This window comes from Varroa jacobsoni, unplaced genomic scaffold (assembly GCF_002532875.2).
Source record: "Varroa jacobsoni isolate VJ856 unplaced genomic scaffold, vjacob_1.0 scaffold_850, whole genome shotgun sequence".
NCBI lineage: Eukaryota > Metazoa > Arthropoda > Arachnida > Mesostigmata > Varroidae > Varroa > Varroa jacobsoni.
The window spans coordinates 46,425-67,830 of NW_019213752.1; the positions used below are offsets into that span (position 1 = coordinate 46,425).

Genomic DNA, 21,406 nt, shown 5'->3' on the forward strand with positions numbered 1-21,406 from the left:
CGTTTTCTGAAAACGTCCGTTTTATGTTCAACTACTTACCACAACAGAATTTAGACGAAAAAAAAAAAAAAACCTAAGTCACATTGTTTAAAATTCCACTTCTATTTTTATTTGTTTTTCAATCTCCTGGTCAGTTTTTTCACCAGCAGTGACAGAAAAAACCGTGGTTTACTTTTTTTTTTTTAATTTTTTTGGCATGTATACGAACGACTTTAACGTTAATGCTGAATAAAACGTGCCTCAAGGCAGAAAATCAGGCTAAGGTTACCTAGAACATCACCATTTAACAATTATAGCTTCTATAACGTCACAGTAAGCAATCAATTGTATTATCTAACAGTAACTCAGTTGTAGGTGGATATTTTCCGAAATCACAGAATAAAGCCATCAAGCAAGGCACCACAAATACTTCCTTCATTTATTAATTTATTTGATATCCCAGCTTTAGTTCAAGTGTTTCTCTTAGTTATGAGCGACACCATGATACTTCATTGTCATGCTTCTAGAACGAATAGATAATTATTTTTTTATCAGCTGTCCTATACGAAGAGTAAGTGTCCCTTTATTGAGTCCCGTGTTCCTTCGACATCGAAAAAGCTATCTTTTTTTTTTTGTTCAGTTTGCGTTTGAGTTCATTATCCATCGCTTTCACGGAGCGTTATCATCAAACGTAACGCGTTTGATTAAACCAGGTAGTATTTTTATCAGGCAGACATCTATAATCAGACGTTACAACACAGGTAGTTGGTGTGGGGCTCTAGGAAATTGCCAGTGTTTCCTTTTGTTAGCAGTACCATCGAGGAGAACCTATTCCGTTACACATCTTTGAGTGGAACGTGATGGCAAAGTTTAGGATCAGCAGGAAACAGATGACTGAGTTAAATATCTGCTGAGCTCGGTATCGTGCGCTTAACTCGGCTACCTGCAATTCAGTGCCAATATAAAACGTAGCGGAACTGAGTGATCAACCAGATCTATTGAATAGTTAAGTGAGATTCACTCTGCGAGCAGTAACCATTTTTTCCCGTTCCTTATTATCATAAAGTAGAACTAATCTTCAATACTATTGCTAAATACTTTTGCACAACCTTTTTCTCGAGTTCTGAGGTTGACTCGCGTATGGCTGGGGTGTGTTGTCCGCCTACAAGCCCAGCCATCGATCGAGGCGGATAGGTCGTTTCCTCAGTTACGAGCCCGTACTCATTAGCTAGACAGCAACGTAATTTTTTCTGGAATATATTATCAGGTTTCAGCTTTTGCCAGAATTCCGACACTAATTGCCCAGATGGAAGTTGGTCCGTTACAACAGCCTGCACTAGAAGTTTGTCCTGGTTGGTCACAGGATAAGCTGTAAAGGAGTCATATCAAATCTGAATTGTTTTACTTTACATTTCGTTAGTTTAACTTCTTTGGCACGCAGCTTAGCTGGCATGTTTCCGACCCACAGTATGTGGCCTTACGATGTTCTAACAGCTAAAGCCAGAGAAACAGGCATCTGTCTAACGCACGGGACAATAAGCTAGGTATTAAATAATTGTATAATGAATGATCTGTATTTGAAATTTATACTTGTTCTTTTAAAAGTTTTTAAGACTTAAGTTTAATTCTTTTAAGATCGAAGCGCTTGACAAAAATACACGTATCGCGGTAGTTTTTTTCTACACTATACAGTTAGTACTGGCTTGGTGTCGGGGACCTCCTTTAAATTCTACTGATAGTCTCAACGTAACTCAACCCGATGTGTTCTATATTCACCCATTTCTTTGCTCACGTTCACAACCATCGAAGCACCATTCTCCAGTACACCACAGAACGGCTTAACGGTGTAACCTTGTAGACAGTTGACCTTAACCTTGAAAACAATCGGCCTCCCGTCGGGTGAGCAGCTTGTGATCTCAAATGATGCCGTTTGAACATTTCCTACTTTCTTGAACTCGAGATTTTCCTCGGGCCTGCACAAAACTCACCGAAACGGTTGAAAAGTAAAAGCACAAAACCTTACAGGTAAGGATTATCCAGCATAACTTCAACAAATTCTTCAAGTTAACCGACTATATATATATATATACCCAGTAAGCATTAGTATTAAAAAGGTACCATATTCCAAGTTACTAGCAATACCACTGCCCTTATATGCACATCTCACTTCTATTATTCATCGATATGTTGTATATTGTGTGTCTCGTACCGGCAGAGGAAGATGGACATCGCTTCGTGGTCGTTAACTCGTCGTGATCCGTTACGGAATAGCCCAAAGTTGTCTCTATAGAACTTCGTTATAGCAGGGGTAGAACAGATCCGACTCTCCTGGAGAGATCATTTTGAATTAGATCTCATTTTAGAACATACTTGAGTACAACAAAAAGTTCAGTTTGTAAAAGGAGAAAGCATATCTTACAAGGACTGTGCATGTTTTGTGGACATGCTGTTGCATGCTTGCATTGAGCGAGCTGGATAACTGGAAGTTAGTACTCGGCATTTCCTCTATAACCAAAAAAGTGTCAAAAAACTTAAATAACAGCCAAATGCGAAGATAAAGAAAACGTACTAGAACCAAATGAACATAACGAAAATAGTGAGATCGTCATTTACTTTCATAGTCTTAATATTAAAGCAAACATAATTGTGACTGTTAACCTCTGTTCATTGTATACCTGCGGATTACGTTTTTGGACCATGCACATTGGTCACAGGTTGTATACGCATAGCGAAATTTTGTATTAGAACATAAAAATTGGTTTCCCACGCGGCTTTTAAGGAGAAGGTAGAAAACGAACTTAACAACTTTGTAAATTATAAACATACAGCCCGTTTGATAACGCGTTCTCCAGGCCGAAAGCTATAACATACAATTTCTGGGTCGATTGGAATTGCGTCGATCTCCTCAAGAGTGAGTTCTCGAAAGGGTACAGGTATGGAGCCCCCCATGAAGTCGGGTAAACAGTCATGATCGATGTAAGCGAAGATCTCGTTTCCGTTGCAAAACTTGAAGCGATCTGTACCTTCAGCAGGAATCAGCGCCTGAATTCCGCCCCACACCGCTAATTGACGTAACAATCGGAAAAAAACAAGTTGTCAAAATAGACAATTACAACGACTTTACTAAATACCAAAATAACTTTTTTTATCGGCGTCGTTGGCTGGCTTTGATGCAGATATCGGTAGTGTCTTTTCATCTGAAATTTGTTCGTCCAAGCCACAATGTTATTAGGTTAGTTACCTACCTGCACTCCTCATTGTATTTACCGTAACCTAAATATATCTTATCCGTGCGAAAATAAAAGTTATGGTATATAAACATATATACGTCAGTCTAGTTTATGTTCATTTCAACTATCCGATTTTCTCCTGTATGAAAAATACCTTATAGGGCTACTGGTGTATTTCAGCGAAAATTTGAGGCGCGTTTAGCGAATTTTGTGTATGTAGTTTCTACAGTAGCAAATAGTAAAATCCGTTGACTCAGGTTCTCTGGCACGGTAAGACTCACAGTCTATATATATATATATATATATATATATATATATATATAATTGACTTAGGATCATCAGGTATTGAAAATGTGTTTAAAGATTTTTGTGAATATTTGTCCTCTTCGTGACTATTAGACAGAAATAATTTCAAAAGAAAAGGCATATTTCTAGTTGCTAAAAAAGGACTGGAACGGTCTTCTCTAATGAAGTTATGGCTAGCATTGAAACTCAATTGAATTGAACTTTATAGGATAATGACGGCGATTAGTGTGGCGGCCTCTGCCGTTGTTATCCTATTTGCCTGCATATTGGTGCCCCTCATATCTTCCAGTAAATAAATCTGTTAACAAATAGGCTCGACATTGGCTGGTTGATAGGCAACAGCACAATCCGTACTATTGTGCAGTTCATCAATTACCGAGTAATCGTTAGAGAAGGTTTATCTTACGTTATAGAACGTGCTACAAACTTTTAAGAATCCATGGCATATTGTAAACGATAACATGACCGAGCGCCCAAGGGTAGTAGCTACTAAACAGCTCTATAATGAATGTGATCTGCTCAATATCCTGCAACAAAGCACAGATATTTTACGGTTCGTTAATAAAGCCTTATCTTATATTTGAAAGCCTTAATTTAAATATACCTGTAGGTATATTTATTATAAATTAGTGAAAGTAAGCATTTCATTCCTTGAGAAGCAGTTAGTATGCCACATTGACTAACATTATATGTATCCTATTAAACTACAACTTAGAACACTTTTTCGTTGGTCTACCGCGCAGCTACTGCACTGTCTAAAACGTTAAGTGGCTTCATCCGGCGACCAAACTATTGGGTTCAGCCTGCAGAGATCTAGTTTCTTAAGCACATAAAGCTAATCTACTCAGTCCGAAAGTTAAGCCAAAAGATTAAAAGAACACTTTGGACGGACAAACAGAAACGCAAGGTCATCTGTTCGTATGAAAATGCTAGCCCATACGGTCCTTTTTCGGTTAAACTCCTGAATGTCGCTTCGATCAACCTTGGGTAGAAGACACATTTTGTTCCAGACCTTATACCATTGAATTTACACTTGTTACAGCACGAGTGAGATTATGGACGGAAGCAGAAGTTTGAAAATAGATTGATGAGCAGGGGCCTCGTTAAAGAAATTGAATTTTCTTTAATAATCTTAATAAAAATGCTAGTCTCTTCGAACTAATAATAAACGGTTAAAAGTAGAAATCGCTCCTGTTATTTTGCAGCAGTGCGAGGTCTGATTCACTTACGTGGCACACAAAATTACCGCTTGATAGCGTGATTAGTGCCGGAGATTGCACCATAATGTAATGTATTATGACGTTTTTTTTAACGGAATGTGTGTACGTACCATGCTAGCGTAAGTTGCATCCGTGCTATCAAAGACGAACGTCATTCTGGGGTTATTCAGTTCATAGAGACACTTCTCCACCCAGAATACAAGATAGCGTTTCATGTCAAGCGACCGAGCTGAATTTTTCCGGTGCAACTTCGTGCGAAAAATAACTGTAATAGATGACAACAGTTATTAGTTCCTTTATTAAGTGATGCGCACTTCCGTGAGCGTCGATTGCCACGTGTGTGTGCAGGGACTGCGATTGATTTGAATAACGGGACAGAGCAATAACTCAGGTGTACATACCCATGTGCAGCCATATAAATTGGAAAAAAAAAACACATTCGTCTTGAATAAGCTACATTATTTAAAGTGTTTTTAGCACTTCGAGGCGATGACAATATTGAGCTATACACAACGTTTTTCTAAACATAGCCCAAAAGCAAGCGGAGCCTTAAGTAGAAAGCTTGGAGTGTATTTCGTTAGCAGAAAATTTATAGTACATACATCGTGCTTAATCGTGTCTGCGTTTGGGGAAACATTTGATTTGCTGTAGTTTTCGTGCTGAAGCAACTCTTCATGATGTCACTTTATTGACCGCACGCTTCTGCCCGTGGTCGGTCCAGAGGCAAAGTTTTTTATATAATGCATTTCTTTTTTTTAATAGGATAACGTATAACTGATGTAGCCCTTATCGATATGAATTTCCAAGCAGAATTTGTGACAAAAACCTCTTAACGTATCGCGAAACTCATGTTCATGAATTGTTGCTAGGTGCCATGTTGGAAAAGCAATAATAGTTAACCTTACATGAAGCCAAATATATTGCTGACTTTGGACTTGGACAGATAAGAGTGATTTTAAGTGAACTTAATTAATGGGAATGCAAGTAGTTTGAAAAATATTACATATGAACAAATTACGGTGATATTGACACCGGTAAACTTGTATCGCATATTACATAAACTTACTGCACTGGCTGCCAAGTTTATCCTTTTTGAATGGTATAAAGCAGCCGACATTGAGGTACAGACGGTAGATGTTCGTTTCGGCGATATCTGAAAGTTTTTCCTCAATTCCAAGTGCTGTGCTTGCCACGAGAGTGACGGTCACAGATGGAAGTCATCACCATCCCACAATATGAGGTTAGACGGGTACTGCAATTACATGCTATCGAATGCCGGCTTCAACTCTCTGAGCTATTACTAATTTAACTAGCGGACAACAGTTTTCAAGCTAATTACTAAAGATACATATGTCTGCATAGTGATGGGCTAATGGTGCACGGCCATGTTAGTTTTTCCTCCGATAAACTGAAGATCACCAAGAGACGTAGACATGTGTGAGAAGCACAGCTACATACGTTCCGACTAAACGTTCATGTTAAAATGATTAGATTACTACATACGATTACATCAACATATTAAATCATTGGGGGCTATTACTGGGATACTAAGTGTATCTGCCATTAACAAGCCGTTTTACCGACTAGATAATATCGGATGCAATAACCTAATTTGCAGTACCTCAGCCTCAGCTCTGCTAGCCTTACCTTCCGAAATCCTTACCAAAATCCCAGAAAGGAACGAGCAGACGATAATACTAGTGTGTGGCAAGGACATCAAGAACGGCGGAAATACAATCACAAATCTTGTTAGTAGACGTTACATGATCAAAAGAGGCACAACAACAAAAACATTCAGTAATAAATCAGGACGCCTTTATTACGGACAAGGGATACGTCACGATAGGAAGACAGCATTCAGCGGCATTTGCCATACATATGAACTAGTTAGAGGCGTGAAAGCAAATTCAGCGCTTGTACGGTTTGGTCCTATAATAATTATGAATGTACCAATGGTGAATATTCTGCAACAGTTAGATAATGAATCAGGAGCAGCACATGGCCAAAAAAATATAATCACAAAATAGAATCGAAATAGGACACATTTTTTTTAGAACGACGAATCATGCATTATGCACAGCTTTAATTAAAAATGCTCATGTTGAAATTGAAGGCTTGACTGTACTTTTCGACCATATGACGTTCTATCTAGTTCCGACAGGCGATCTTTACGTCTCGCTCTCACCTTAATCAATATATTAATGCGATTCAACTTAGTCGAACCAGTAGCGTAAGTGAGTGTACGGAGAACCAGTACGTACGCGTTACGTATTAATAGTTCTTAGGTGCAAAAGAAATATATCTTTATCAGCAAAATCTAGCTGGGGCCGTTTGTGAAGCCTGTTTATGTTAATAACGGGCAGCTATTAGTAATCAAATAACAACGCCTGTGACATTAGGCTTATAGGATTATTAGATAATTTAATAATATAAATACATACTGATGGTTATCAATGGTATAGCAACTGAAGCACAATCATACCATTTACTCCAAATTCATTACGCCATTGAAGACTCTTTTTCGCCATCTCGACGGCAGCTTCAATGTCGCGTCGTTTGTGACGTACGTATCTGTAAAGCAATATGTACATTGGTCCAAGTGCAGAGTTATACAACAACTATGAACCACTAAAATCATCACGATTGGTAGAGTAGAAGTTGGTGATGAACTGTGACACTTCATCAATCTATGTTTAACAAACACCAGAACACTATGTTAAGAAACGAATTAGGAAAAAGTCGGCTATAATATAAATCACCCCCTTGGTCAATGCTGAATTTACGTCTAGTTTGAACGAACTTTTTCTACTTGAGTCACTTAAACGATCCTGAAGTTTAACGCACTCATATCGTTGGGCCATGTTGGCAGTAATGAATCTAAGAGACGGTAACTATTCAATCCATTAAAATAGAACTGAATATATCACTTTTAGAAGCATCTATATCCAGTTTACAGTAAGTTTGAAGGTGGCTCAAACACTACCAAAACGTGTGCATGGTAAAAAAAATTGAGGGCAAAGCGTAAGCTCGTCGCATTACCAACCTTCGACATATCTCGTAGTTGGATTTGACTGCCTCGACATCTTTCGGGTGGTACAATTCTAAAACGGAGAAGCAGATGTATTACTACTCTGTTAAGTGTCCAAGTATTAATACTCCCTGGCTGTCCACTGTTATCCTATAAGTTAGTGTGCATAATGATAATTGTGCACATTGGCGTTCCTTGTTTGCTCTTAGTGATTAATCAAGAAAGAAAAAATAAATCATAAGTTGAGTTTAGTAGCTGTTATATAGGAAGAAAATTTGCCAGATCCCCTGATCGCAAGCCTCACTTTGCGATCAGTTGATCCGAAGATCACCGGCTGCGTTCTTTTGAACATTGCGATTCGTGAGCACAAAGATTGCATAATTACTAGTAATATCAAATTGTCCTTTTGATGATTCTGTCTAATTTTTTTAAACATGTCCATCTACTTGCATTCTGATTATATCAAATATATCATATACGGCAACGTGTGCTAAATAAATTTTACAAAATAATGCTATAAGTGGAATTATGACGTCTCTCTGTTCATCACGACTTTCACTGAGTTTGAGGCAATGTCTTATATACGTATTCGCTGCTCAATAGAATTTAAAGACGCGTATCACCTAGCTATAGCTATATTTGTTTGATGAAGACTCTGCAAATCTAAGCACCATTTACAAGCCAATAAAAGATCACTTCTTTTGGCTACAACATCGGTATACGGGTATTTTGTTATCGTGTACGCGGAACCCGTTCTCCAGCGTCTTTTTCACTCCCCCAATGAAAGGTAGACAGCTGAAAGTAATATCAACATCTAGCGGACAGCGTTCGCTGGCTGCCACTGGCCTAGCTGACGCTACATGATTGCGGCTCACACCGAGAAGATTTTAGATGAAACAAATAGATCGGCATGTCGAAATAAAAGTGGAAAAAAGGTCAACGAACTTCTAGAACAAGCTGGAGAACGCGTTGGCTAACGTGTAGTATTTTCAGCCGTCGCTTTCAAACGCAGAACCCAGTTTCAGTTCTGCTGTTTGTTGATTATTGGCCAATGAAGCAAAATAGAAAACGATTCTAATGGCCCACTGAACAGAAACCTGTTTGTGTTATCGGCGTTCTACATGATTTGTAGTTATAACACAAGCACAGCGCCATCAACGGACAAAAACTACAAAGAATATATGGGGGCTTCATAATTGTTCGTACGCATATATAAATAAGTGATAAAATCTGACCTAGCAAAATGTAAAAGTGCATTAGCATTTTCCATAGTTATGCTATGATAAGACTCTTGCGGATAAAACATCTAAATCTAGCTTTATAAATTTTCTCTCAAAAAAACTTACCCTTAAGATCTGTTCTTAACTGATCTTCGGACACTTCTAGACCACCGCCAAATGTAACTCCCACAGCGGATACTCATATTATACCGCATATCCATAATATGGGATGCGACATTTACCATCATACCTGCGCTATATATTAAAAGCGATTTGCATTAAATTGTTTTTTAGGGGACCTGATGTTGCGTACGTCACCACCCATTGAGTACACGCGCTTTGCGACTAAGAGCTTTTACGAACACTGCCACATCCACCCACGCTCGAATTTTGTTTTCACCAAAATGAAATCGCGACGAGAGGTTTGTTGAATATAAACAATAATTTTCTCTTTCGTTTCGTAAAGATCCTCCTATTGGGTAGCCGAAAAGTTCTCTGTACAGCGAATTTTGGAAAAAGTATCCATCGAGTGCACATACGTTATCGGCCTATATAGGCTGTCAACCAAAACGCAGGGCCATATAGACCTACTTTTTGGGGGCTATATGTGCCACTACAGATTTCGTGCAAATATATCATTTATTCAACAAACGCTAACGGAAACATTTTGTTCCTAAGAGGAAACGTGATTATAGCTAGAAAAATTAGGGTCTATTGATTGTTAAGTGCCAGACTGAGCTGGTTGAGAATTATGATTTGTCTACCTTACGCTCGCATCAAATTCGGTTGCGCAGTATAAGGCCAGCTTTTTGGTTGCTCAGGCAAACACGACTGGCGCTTTATTCGAAAGACGTCGGGCGGCGAAGAACGGTAACAATGGGCGCGCCATTATTTAAAATTCATTCACTTTGCCTGAAGCTTGTAGAGCTATCATAATTATGCATGACTTTCATACAAAATAGATATCTATGTTAAATTCCGATCAGCCGCACATCTCGCTGGATATTGCGTTTCGTAAACCATGCTTATGCCGACGAAATCGTCAACGAAAGAACATATATATCGCGTCTTTGAGCGAACCTTGAATGAGTTCATAGCTACTAATATATGGCCGGCGAGGCCTAAGTGCTCAGCGTATATTTTTCTTTGAATATATTGCCACGTCACCCATAAATACGCTCCCATCGATGAATAGTCAGCTTTTAGCACTGGTAAATGATTAACATGTCGTTTCATAACCCTATTGTAAAATAAAACCGGGATAGATTTATCCCGGCTGGATGTTCAGCTAAGGACTGGTCCTTAATGCTTTACCGTGAAGAAAAAATATTGTGAAACATTTTGTCAACGATTTAGACCCCCAAACAAAAAAGGTAATCGAAATGCATGTTTGATATATTGAATAAACACGTTGGCAGTTCGTATGTAAACGTTTCGTCCTGTATGTACGTATGTATGTATATACATAGGAAAATTTTAGCTGCCATTTTTTTACTACTGAAACGTTTTTCTTTAGCGCACAACAAGATTACAGATAGACGACATCTTTATAACAGCCAACTGTTAGTTCCCGGCCACTGGCCTAGTTTGCCTTAGCTAATAGCCCCTACGGAGGCAATTGGTAACCAGATAGTGTTGGCAGCGATGCCGAAGCTCATGGACAAAGTTGAAAAACATGTTAGCCCCACGGGTCGCCCTGCTACAAACATTACGCGCGTTGAAACGCACAATCGAGCTTTGGTCGTAAATGACGAAACGGTCAGAAAATAGGCTCAATGCAAAGCAAGATACCAGCAGCTTAGCTGAGTGACACGCTGCCGACATGAATCACACTGCTTCGCAAAATTAAATCATCGAGCCTACGTTCCTAAGACGATCAAGCAAGCACCAGACTATTAGACCCGGTGCTCGCTTACTGACACTTACACCTACTTACGCTCAGCTTTATACGTCGACTGCTAACACAATCATACATTTGTTATGTTAGAAAAATATTGTACTACATATATTAGGGCAAAGTTAACGAAAAATGAATGAATGAATGCATGCGAAATAAAAAAAAATGTCTATAAAGTAGCACCATATGACTAAAAAGTGATATAAGATGAAGCTTGGTGCGTTCGTCGAGCATATTATTCGAATATTGATCTAAGGTTATCAATCATTCAGGTAGAATTATGACTGAGTCAAGGTGTTTAGCTGGCGGCAATTCAGACATCCTGTTTCTCAAGCCTGTTCATATCAGCCTTATCAAGCTGACATATATTTGAGCCGTTAATTCAAGATTTTGGCCACCATCGGCTTCTACAGGTTGGTAAAAACTATTTTCTCACCAAACAAGGATATACAACATTGGACGTCCAAGCTCTAAGCAGCTTCATTACTTGTTCGTATTCCTATGTAAGGGCAACAGTTTTTATACTGAATAACGACAGTATCGTAAAGTACAATTTCTGGCCTGTTTACCTTAGAATATCTAGCAAGATAAAAACATGTTATTATTGACTTGTACAACAAACAAAGTTCAATGATTTCTACGAAGTTGTCCCACAAGCAGAACATCTAGTTGTCAGTCGATCGACAATCAGAAAACGTGTTTACTAAATAACACTTACTAAGCATTGCAGCCTAGAACCGAAAGCCTTCAACGGATGAATATTTCAAAGGAGACAATATTAAACCGTTGAATGAAGCTTTAATTCTTACTTGCGTAACGAGACTTGAATAAGGGTCACCTAGTCGCTGTCAGCTTACCTTACGGCTTTTCTCATGCTCTCTAGCAAGAAAAAACGCAATTCTCAAAATAATCGCAGGTATATGATGCGGAATAAAGGCTGCTCCTGCGTGCTATTGTCAGTCATAAAATTGGCAAGGTTTATGCTTTGTTAGACTAGCGTTATGACCATGAGATTCATCGACGTGATCATAGTATATTCCCTTCAAGAACTATCTATTCTCAAAAATAAAAACGGATTTTATTGACTGATGGACACAAATCCATTTCAGCCACAAATTAGTTTATAGCTTGTGCTACTTTCGAAATCTCATATAAAACAGTAGGGCAACTTCGACAAATTGCATGCCTAAAATTACCAGCTTGACAGATCTGCTTTTTTGTTGTATTTGACCAGCTGCTTAGATCGTGGTGTAGTTTGAGATTTAACCTTCAATATATGAACTATGGTATTGTAGATGAAAGCCGCAAATCTTGAAGTATTACTACTACCACTTTAGCGTAAACCTACATTTCGACGACAGATCTATATTGAAATTGGTGTTTCGTAACGTACTGACCGGGTATAAAGTAGATCTCGTCCAGAATTCTCGTCCTAAATGCGGCGATGTCATCCTCTGTCACCACTATACGACCCATTGCTGTCAATTTGCAGGCCGTTGATTATTTCCTGAGAGTTTAGTTTGGTAGTTTTAGATCAAAGAAACGTTTCTAGTTTTAGGTCCCGTACGACGTGTCAGCGTGCAGCGCAACGGACACGCAACATTTGCTGGAAATCTTCAATGAAAACAAAGCGGTCACGTTCTGCACTCAGTCTAAGTAGGCTTTTGATTACGAACTATATTTATTGACGACGTCTCTGTTCCGGAGGGTTTGATTGGTTCCGGCTCGTTCTTCACTAGTAATTATTACACACACACACACTACTTTTGACAAATTATCTTTCGTTATACTTGTGTAGACCCTTCACGAAGCGCTCGCGCAGTCACTACGACGAATTCCTAATAGATATGCACCGCTGTCTCCGAATGCTACAAGTCTATCCTGTTAGAGAGCTGAACCGATTTACTCCAAAGAGTATTTCGTTCATTTGATGTGGGAAAATGACATTTCTAACAGTGGTATGTGCGCAGAAATAGCACTAGCAAGAAACCATGGCTCCCTTATCGCCCGCTTCGGACACGGTCCCCTTTTTTGCCAACGACAAGATGTTAGCGAACTGAATACAAGCTTAAGAAGCACTAAACAGCAGAGATATGAACAGTGATGGCGCACTGCCGTACCACGCACGAAATCCCGTTCTGACTACGGGCTAACCATCGTTGTCTGCAAGACGTTTGTTCTGAAGTCACAGCTTCACTTTGAAGCTGTGATCAAAGTGATCTTGCCAAACGAATGTTCTGAACTGTGCCGTTTCAACTATTGGCATGAGAGCGTTGTCGACTTGGTCGGCTTGACTATGCGAAAGCCATTGCACACGCCGTTGACTATTAAACCTCCTCGTATGCTGTTATTATCAAGTGAGAAGGTTGATCGTAGTGCCGCTGTCTTAAGAGGAAGGGCGAAAAACACCGGGCTCCGTCCTTAGCGTCCCCGCAGTCAGCTGCTGGGATCTATCGAAGGGAGTTTTTTCATTCTTTCACTGTTTTCCCCCCTGCCGAAAAGAAGGAGAAGCAGCAGCGGCAGTAGCAGAAGCACCGCTCCTATAGCAGCTAGCTCTTCTCATCAGCCGGCATTGCGTCTCTGCCGGCTTCTTCCGCTTCCGCTGCGACAAAAGCCTCAGCAACGCTGGCCGCAGTAGAACTAATCAGTAGATAGTTTTCCATTGGCCCTTGTGATCTTTTCACATTCGATACGTCAAAACAGGTTGTATGCAAATATTTCAAGGCATCCCTTGACAAAAAAAGACTGCGTTACGTATAACTTGCATTTTATGCAACGAAAATAATCTCTCGTATTTATATACGCCCACAACGACAGACAATGAAAACTCGTAAACGCACGCAGTCATACGATAACAACAGCAATAAGAAACCAGCTATTGGAATTGGTGACGAATGCGGTTTGTAAAAGTAGCCCCAGGAATGAAAATACCCCACCAGCTGAGCATACGAGAAAGTGATGGTGTCAACAAATGGTCAACCATAATGATAAAAACGCATAGATATGCAGACCTAGAGAAACGCACTGGACGCAGTCCTTTTTCATGTCTCTGCTATCGACTCGGACAATAGACATCATAAGCGTAATTGAAAATGAAAAGTCAGAAAAATAGGTAATTAACGACGATTAAATAGGATTTTCCATAGAGAACTAAATATGGTGTAACTCCACTTAGAAATAAAAACAGCAGAGAAGTAAACCAAACAAGTCTCTGGTCTATTGTATGCAGCGCAGTAGAGATCATAAGTGTTTGTCTTTATATACGTTAAAGATTAACGTTCTGAATTAGTATTCCAGCTGATCGGATATTTGAAATAAAAGCCGAGAATAACGCTTTATAAGAAAACGATTGACAAAGATTTGTATACGACTCAGTAGTGTCAAGTGAATAAGGCTATCTAAAGGAAACCAGATAAACAGATAGAAGCAGCATTATTCCTCCTTACGACAAACCTAACATGGCAAAAATCAGCAAAGCATATAATGCTATAGTGGAAGGTTCCTCTGCTCTAATGCATTGTCAGCTTTTGGCAATGCAAATGAAATTGGCAAAATTCATTCGTAACCGCACATTTGACAATGGAGGATCTCAAAACTTAGCGGGGCAAGTTTTTCAACACTAAACCTAAACGTTTCGAGCTAGAAGAAATGGGCAAGTTGGTCGAGAAAATGGAAGGAGGTCGTTAAGGGTAACGACGAATACACAATAAGTAACTAGAATTCGAGTACGCCGCGTTCTATTGTTAGACTGAAATTATATAGCTCTTAACCTAATATATTTACATAGTTTCAGAACTGAACAAGAAGATATATGCTGGAAAAAGACATGTGATATAATAATACCTAATGTTTTTTGGTTATCTTCCAAGTTATACTGATCAATTCAGGGTAATGCTAGACGGTTGATCTTAGATAAAGGTTCATGATTAATTCAAAGCATACTACTGAAACTAAGGTTGCTGTCATAAGAGGTCTATTCTACAAATATTGAGTCTTTAAGTATTTAAATTTAAATGACCAAATAGTGGTGACCTACTATGCAGTCTAGCCCGATTAGTTACTCATGGGCTGGCAATATTACGTAGTGCATCAAATATCGCGTGCGCTTATTCACTAGGTCACAGTTGTCACAGACGTGATTATTAAAGCTTTCCGCACGGAGGGTAGATTGTTCTAAAAATAGAATTCGAAATTATTCGCTAACGGTTTCGTTGAAGTATTGTGATTTACTCATTCAGCGAATCGATAAGGGGCGATATCATTAGGAGATCGACGGCGACACGGGCCAAAGGTTAGCTATTTTACAATGCTGAATGGTCAGCATTTTGCAACCCATATAAATAAGGTTTAGATAAAAAATAAACTCACCCTTTTGACGTTCAAGCTCTTTGTAAAGTTTGCGGCGAAATTCTGCAAGATCGTCATCAGTAACGATAAACTTCTGTTCCTCAAAGGGATCTGATTCAATTATCTGAACCATCAGGATTCACTAGAATGCGCGCCCCGAAGGGTCTCCTCCGTGTTACTTCTTAGATAAGCGTTGTACTTGAAACGAAAGGTAGAACGGTGCTCCAAACGCTCGAGGAGCAAGGTTACCTGCAAAGATTTGCACAGTTATAATTTTAAAATATTTTAAATCTCCAGTGAATTTATGAATATTATTTTCATCGTTATGTATTTTAATTTAAATAGCACAATAACAGCATTATGACTTACTTATATTGTGTTACTACTACTTATGCGGCAAGTTTAACTCTATCATGATAGGAATGCAATTGTAACATAAGATGCCACAAACACCCTCGGAAATGCTGACTTACCCGTTTACTACTCTGGGGTTCTATGGATTGGGTTCTACTGCACGCGTTGCCAAAGCTGAAAAATCTTGATCGTTTATGTTCAGGTAATTAAATTACTTAAAATGTATTTGGTAGATAGCAAATAATTGATTTCCTGTATGGCTTAAATTGAATAGTCAATAATATAGCTAGGTAAATACAATCTACTGCGGATGCTTATTAAACAATCATTGTATCTCGAGAGTGGTGATTACGAAATATAATCTTTACAGTGAAGGAAGCGCCCACTTCTTTGTCAAATGTGTAGTTTCTAGAGAAGCTGGTCTCTTGTCTCTCTGAGTGGAAATCAGTAATCCAAAGCTATTCCATGCGGTGTACATACATGTAAAATGAAATGTTTCGTGACCCAATGAATCGGATCAGCATAACTAGGAAAAGCAATTGAACTTTGTACAGTTCAGATAGCACCAGCTTTTTTGCACAGGGTGAGACTTTAAAATGTAGCTTAGCGTGATCCTTAAGTTCTCACGTTTTGGAACTCCTCGAGACAGACGGACTAATGTATTGCCTTCCATGTCCGCTTAGAATTAAGCAACACTAGACAGATCCGCAGACTATGCCCCGAGCCTGTCACTACTTCTATTCTTTAATAACGATCCTACCTAATATAAATCATCATATACATACCTAATAATAATCGTATACGTAACCCGTTGCATGTTAACATTAAATTATAAAGAAGTGAAGAATCAAGGGTTTCTTAATAAATCTGTTGTTGAGTCTATATTTTGAAGCTTGAAAAAAATAAGCATCTTTCTAATCTGATTCTTTCAGAAATGCTCAAACAGTCTAATAAATTGCCGAAAAGGGTTCAACTTAAAATTAACCGAGAAATATATAAAGTTCACACTACCTGTGCAATACCCGTTTAGCTACACGGAGACTTACAAAGGATATTGTCGCTTATATATCTCTTATAATATGCATATTATAGTAAGTCTCTTATAAACTTCATAAGAAGTCTTAAAGTAGATATTGTGTATAGAGTTCAATGTAGTATTGTGTATATTATATTCCAAATATGAGTAAAGTTGATAGAGTTAATAAACTTTTCTGATTTTTATCTAATTAATTTTGAAACAAATTTATTCAGTTGACCTGATTTTACTACATCGGCCTACGTTGTATCTGCTCTAGTCTGACAGAGTTTGCAAGTATAATTCCCATGTAGGTTATGATATTCTTAGATGGTGGGGCCCATGGGTGTATTTATTGATCTGTTTTCAGTTGCTGTTAGTAACAGCGGTTTTTACAAAAAAAAACAACAACGAATCTGTTTCTCTCCTTTTTGCTATCTGGTTATCTGGATAAATGTGCGATAATTGGGTGTCGCTGGGAGATTAGACGTTTGCCAGATGTGCGATAGTTAGCTCATAGAGGCTAGATATAAACCAATATAATTCATCAACTATTTTGCAAATTAACTAAATTAGTATTACACCTCCTATCGAAAAAGGAAGTTGCCCGCCAGCAAAAAAAAATTCGCGGAAGAAAATTTCATAAATTATAAACTATTTTGGCAAAAAAATTACAGCTAGATCACTAAAATATGGAAAATCGAAAATCACTCCCGAATCCAATTTTGCACCCGATTGTATAGAGCTTAACATATGCAAAAGCAAACAACTTTCCAATGTAAAAAACACCTTTGCTAAACTCTCAATGACAATCAAGTCAACTGCAAAAAAAAATGACTAATTTGGCTAAGTTAATATTTCGCTCAACTGAAAAAATATCTTGGAAAAATATTCGTTTATACTGCTCGATCACCAACCATGACAAAGCTATATCGATTCACCAAAAAAATACTACAAAGGTTCGGCAGAGAGACAGTGAGCTTTATCTGTATATAGATCGAGAAACATCAATAATAGATAAGGAAAAGAAAAAGTATCATCATCGGAGAGATATAACCTTCGCCGATTGTCATCGTTGTTTGACTGGCCAGTAGATTGGTGTAGAAACAGATAATAATAGTACTAATGATTAATAATACTCATTGCCTAATAGCAACTAATTAAAGAAGACTGTTGTACCCAAAACAACGAAAGCTGCCACTAGATAATCATTACGTTTTCTTTAATGTCTAAACACTAGCGTTATTGAAAGCTGGGTTTAACAAACTACATCAAGTGGGTCTTCGTCTAATTGGAAAGCAATAATAGCTTGGTAAAGACAGTAAAGTGGCAACGCGGCATTAAATTTATCGCAAGGCCGACTCAACACTTCTCCAACCATGTAACATTCAGCTCTTAACGTCCACAGTGACATAGAACTCGTGGGCTAGCAGCAAATCAGACTAACTACACCAAAATCCACATCAACTTGTGACTCATTTGAAGTTCTTTGCAGTCAATTTAGAACTTCTAAAGCTCCCGTACCCGTAGCATTTCAAAATAACTCTAAAGTGCGTCGCGTTGATTTTAAAAAATATACACGTTTGGCGAAAAAGTAGATATACTCTCTAAATAATTGCAAAGAGAATGAACGTGTCAAAAAGCATATTGCGTTCTCCATACGGAAACTGGTATTTGACGCTAAAATGGAATTTATTGTCAAAGAACGAAATACAATAACGCATCAAGCAGTTTTATTAAAAGTATTTTTAAAAAAGCACAGATATATACATGTATACTAATAAAGTGACCGTTGCATGTAATTCTTCATGTAAATGGGCTTTGAAGAAAGATGTTCGAAAAAGTTATTTAACTTGATCAAACTGACATATTGCTAACAGCTATCTTCTACGAAGAGAAGCTTACGCAACTTGCCGTAGATTCCCGTGGACGGCTAAAACCAATGTATTATGAAAATTTACGTCAGATTAAATACTGGCATAGATAAGTTTTCGGCTTGTCGCACCCCAATATGGAAGAATTAAAATAATTTCTTAAAATTATAATATTGTGGTATCGAACGATAATTGAATCATAATTAAAATTAGCTTTATGATATTTTTAAGTGATCTTCAGAAACCTGATTTTTTTCAAGTGACTGATATCAAAACATATTCATACACTCGCTCCTGTAACAAGATGTTTAAAACACTATTTTATAAAAATTGTTTTGGAATGCATGTGATGAAGTTCGGTAAAGCCTTTTTTACTTAGTAAAAATCTGTACTTTTTTTTTTAAATATAATTTGCATTCGTCCAATGTATATTAACAACCAGGTATGATGATAACCAGAACCAGACTATGTAATGGCTATTCTAAGCATGTTCTGTAAAGATGTAAAAGCGTGGACAACCGTCCAGTACGAGGATAAGTTCGAACGAACGTTTACGTCTGCAGAAATCGCATGATACTGCACAATGGGTGTTTATGCTTATCGACCGGACAATCGCTCCTTCATGCGTCTACTGAAGAAGGGCTTCTGACAGCTTCTGACGTTCGAGTTTTCCTTAATTTAGTCTTGGTACTGCTGACAGAAAATAAGTAATTATTTCATGGGTGAACCGGATGTCCGTGAATGCTTTAAAAAAATGATATATCTTTATTCCGGCAAAAAACAGAAAGCCATTAGTTAAACACTTGTAATTATTATAGTATGCGATATACCACTTGAGCATAGGAACCTCAGAACATGACTGGCGGTTCACCAATACTGAGTACTGATTTTTTACTTTTATGACTGGAGATAAGGTTTATCCAGCCTGATGAATACCTGCATAGGCTTGTCAGGTTAAAATTAGATTTGTCTCAAAGTCTGTTGCAGCCATTAGGAGCCATCACAAAAATAAATCCAAAGAATATGTGTTAATATTACATCACATTATAATATTCATCCCCGCCTGGTTCCCCTTAAATCGTCTCCGTTTACGCAGTCAGATTTTCGATGTCATCTCTTAAGCATGTCCTCTATTGTAATACATTGCTAACTTGTAATTTACTCGGGCAAGTATTTCTCGTCATATTAAGCACGCGAATTCGTATTGGGATTTGACTTTGATAATACAACAGCAAGATCACTCCATTCCTACTTTTAATTCTATATCAACAGTAAACTCTAAATAAAAGCATTTATCTTGAAACAACTTAAGACTGATTAATGGCATATCTACGCGTAACAATATTAGTACAGTTAAACGGAAGGATGTTGCTACTCGCAGACGTTGGACGGGATTATGTGCCGCTAATCACTTCGGCCCAGTAATAGGATACTTACTGTCCTTTTGCCGTTGTCCTTCGACTGTACCCAGACAGATGAGTTTCAATTCCGTTCAAACGAAACAACACCTTAATGCTCGTTTCTCTGCTTTATTTGCCAGATGAAGCAAAGTTCACAAGCACCATGGCACCCGACACAAATGTGGACAGTTGCGCGATAACTTTTGCAGACACGAACACCAATCGTCGAATTGATCCGGGCCGTAAAAACGGGCTGTTCTTTCGTCTGCTAGATTTACTGCCAAAGTTTCTACCTTAGAACGTCATAATCGCCACTACAGTAGGTGTCAGCTGTTTTGTAGAAAGACAGACAGCTTCCTCTTTCTCCCACAAAGCGTTCGGGCCGCGTCGGCAATAGTTCCACGAGTGCATATACGGTGTAATAAAGCGCCAGCAACTGTCATTGGTTCTTCGTCTTACTGCTGCTGCATATATTGTTTCTTCTCTTAGCGTAAGTGAACGCGTTGCGGAAAGCTGAAGAGGAAGATGGGTCCCTATGCGCGCCAAATTACTAGTTAAGCAGAGCTACTCAAAAATGGAACATGACCTGCCGGCACCCGGGCAAGCACGCGTAGAGGGCGCCACAGGATGGGCCCGCCGAAACTGTAATATTTTGAATTAAATCTTCGTGCTTTCAGTCCTGTTACCAAGAAAAGCCTTGCTTATTTTGTGCGTTGCTATGGCAGTAACTACTGGCATTACAGACGCATAGCTACATCGATCAGGCAGATATTAGCTGATATATTGGGCCTGGTTTTATCATAAAACCAATAAACGATGATAGTAGGTGTACGTGGATCTATGAATAGAATTTGTGATTTTTTGCATTTAGCCGCAAGCTAACTTAACATACTTGTGTCATCTGACTACTATTGCTTTCTCAGACTAAAGTTTAAGTAATTTGCTAATCACAACCGCCAGCGCCAAGCGCCTGTTGTCCAATAGTGAATATTACCTATATGTCTTAACCAAAAATTAAATTTACATTGATTAATTGTAATAATCCGTAAAAAATCAGTAACTCTAGTTTACTCGTTATAAGCTGCTAAGCTAATATAAGATGAGATTGCTTATCCAATATGCTTTCGCGTTTCGTCTTAACACGCAACGCAGAGAACGCAGTTGAAAAATCCATAAATAAGTTACAGCATCCATAAGAAAGAAGCTTGCAAACCCTTAGTCTCCTAAAGAATCCGAACTATATTCCACCGTCTACTGCCTAACCGAACGTAATTGTTCAGAAAGTGCAGAATAGGCAGTAAATAAGCAAAAAAAAAAAAATGCCGCATCAGATCTTTTTACACTAGAACCACACTGTCTATGGGAACCTTGGCGTGGTTCAAACATAAGACAGTCTTATTATTTCACTTTGCGGTCATACACTACATTTGTGGTAAACGCCCATCGGCGACTTTAATCAACCTTATCTACCATCTTTTTACCTTTTGCGACAATAAAAGGCCAAAGCTTTCAGAGGACCAGAGCTTTTAACTAACC

At 38.4% G+C, this 21,406-nt stretch overlaps 1 protein-coding gene across 13 annotated transcripts; it reads right to left on the reverse strand.

Annotated features, from left to right (window-relative positions):
* Window positions 1-78: 78 nt before the first annotated feature.
* LOC111264357 (motile sperm domain-containing protein 2) lies at window positions 79-20,495 on the reverse strand. Of its 13 annotated transcripts, none has more exons than XM_022840178.2 (13): window positions 19,908-20,408; window positions 15,249-15,476; window positions 7,779-7,836; window positions 7,218-7,306; window positions 6,399-6,432; window positions 5,802-5,920; window positions 4,846-5,000; window positions 3,943-4,042; window positions 2,851-3,041; window positions 2,189-2,307; window positions 1,756-1,952; window positions 1,089-1,348; window positions 79-922 (listed from the first exon to the last, which is right to left on the reverse strand). In XM_022840178.2, exons 2-13 carry the CDS (start codon window positions 15,358-15,360, stop codon window positions 785-787), a joined length of 1,572 nt encoding a protein of 523 aa, XP_022695913.1. In that variant the 5' UTR covers window positions 15,361-15,476; window positions 19,908-20,408; the 3' UTR covers window positions 79-784. The 13 variants fall into 13 exon arrangements, with proteins under 13 accessions (XP_022695913.1, XP_086826179.1, XP_022695917.1 ...); XM_086970053.1 differs by lacking the exon at window positions 19,908-20,408 and adding an exon at window positions 15,701-15,716; XM_022840182.2 differs by lacking the exon at window positions 19,908-20,408 and adding an exon at window positions 12,278-12,494 and having other exon boundaries at window positions 15,249-15,376.
* Window positions 20,496-21,406: the final 911 nt, after the last annotated feature.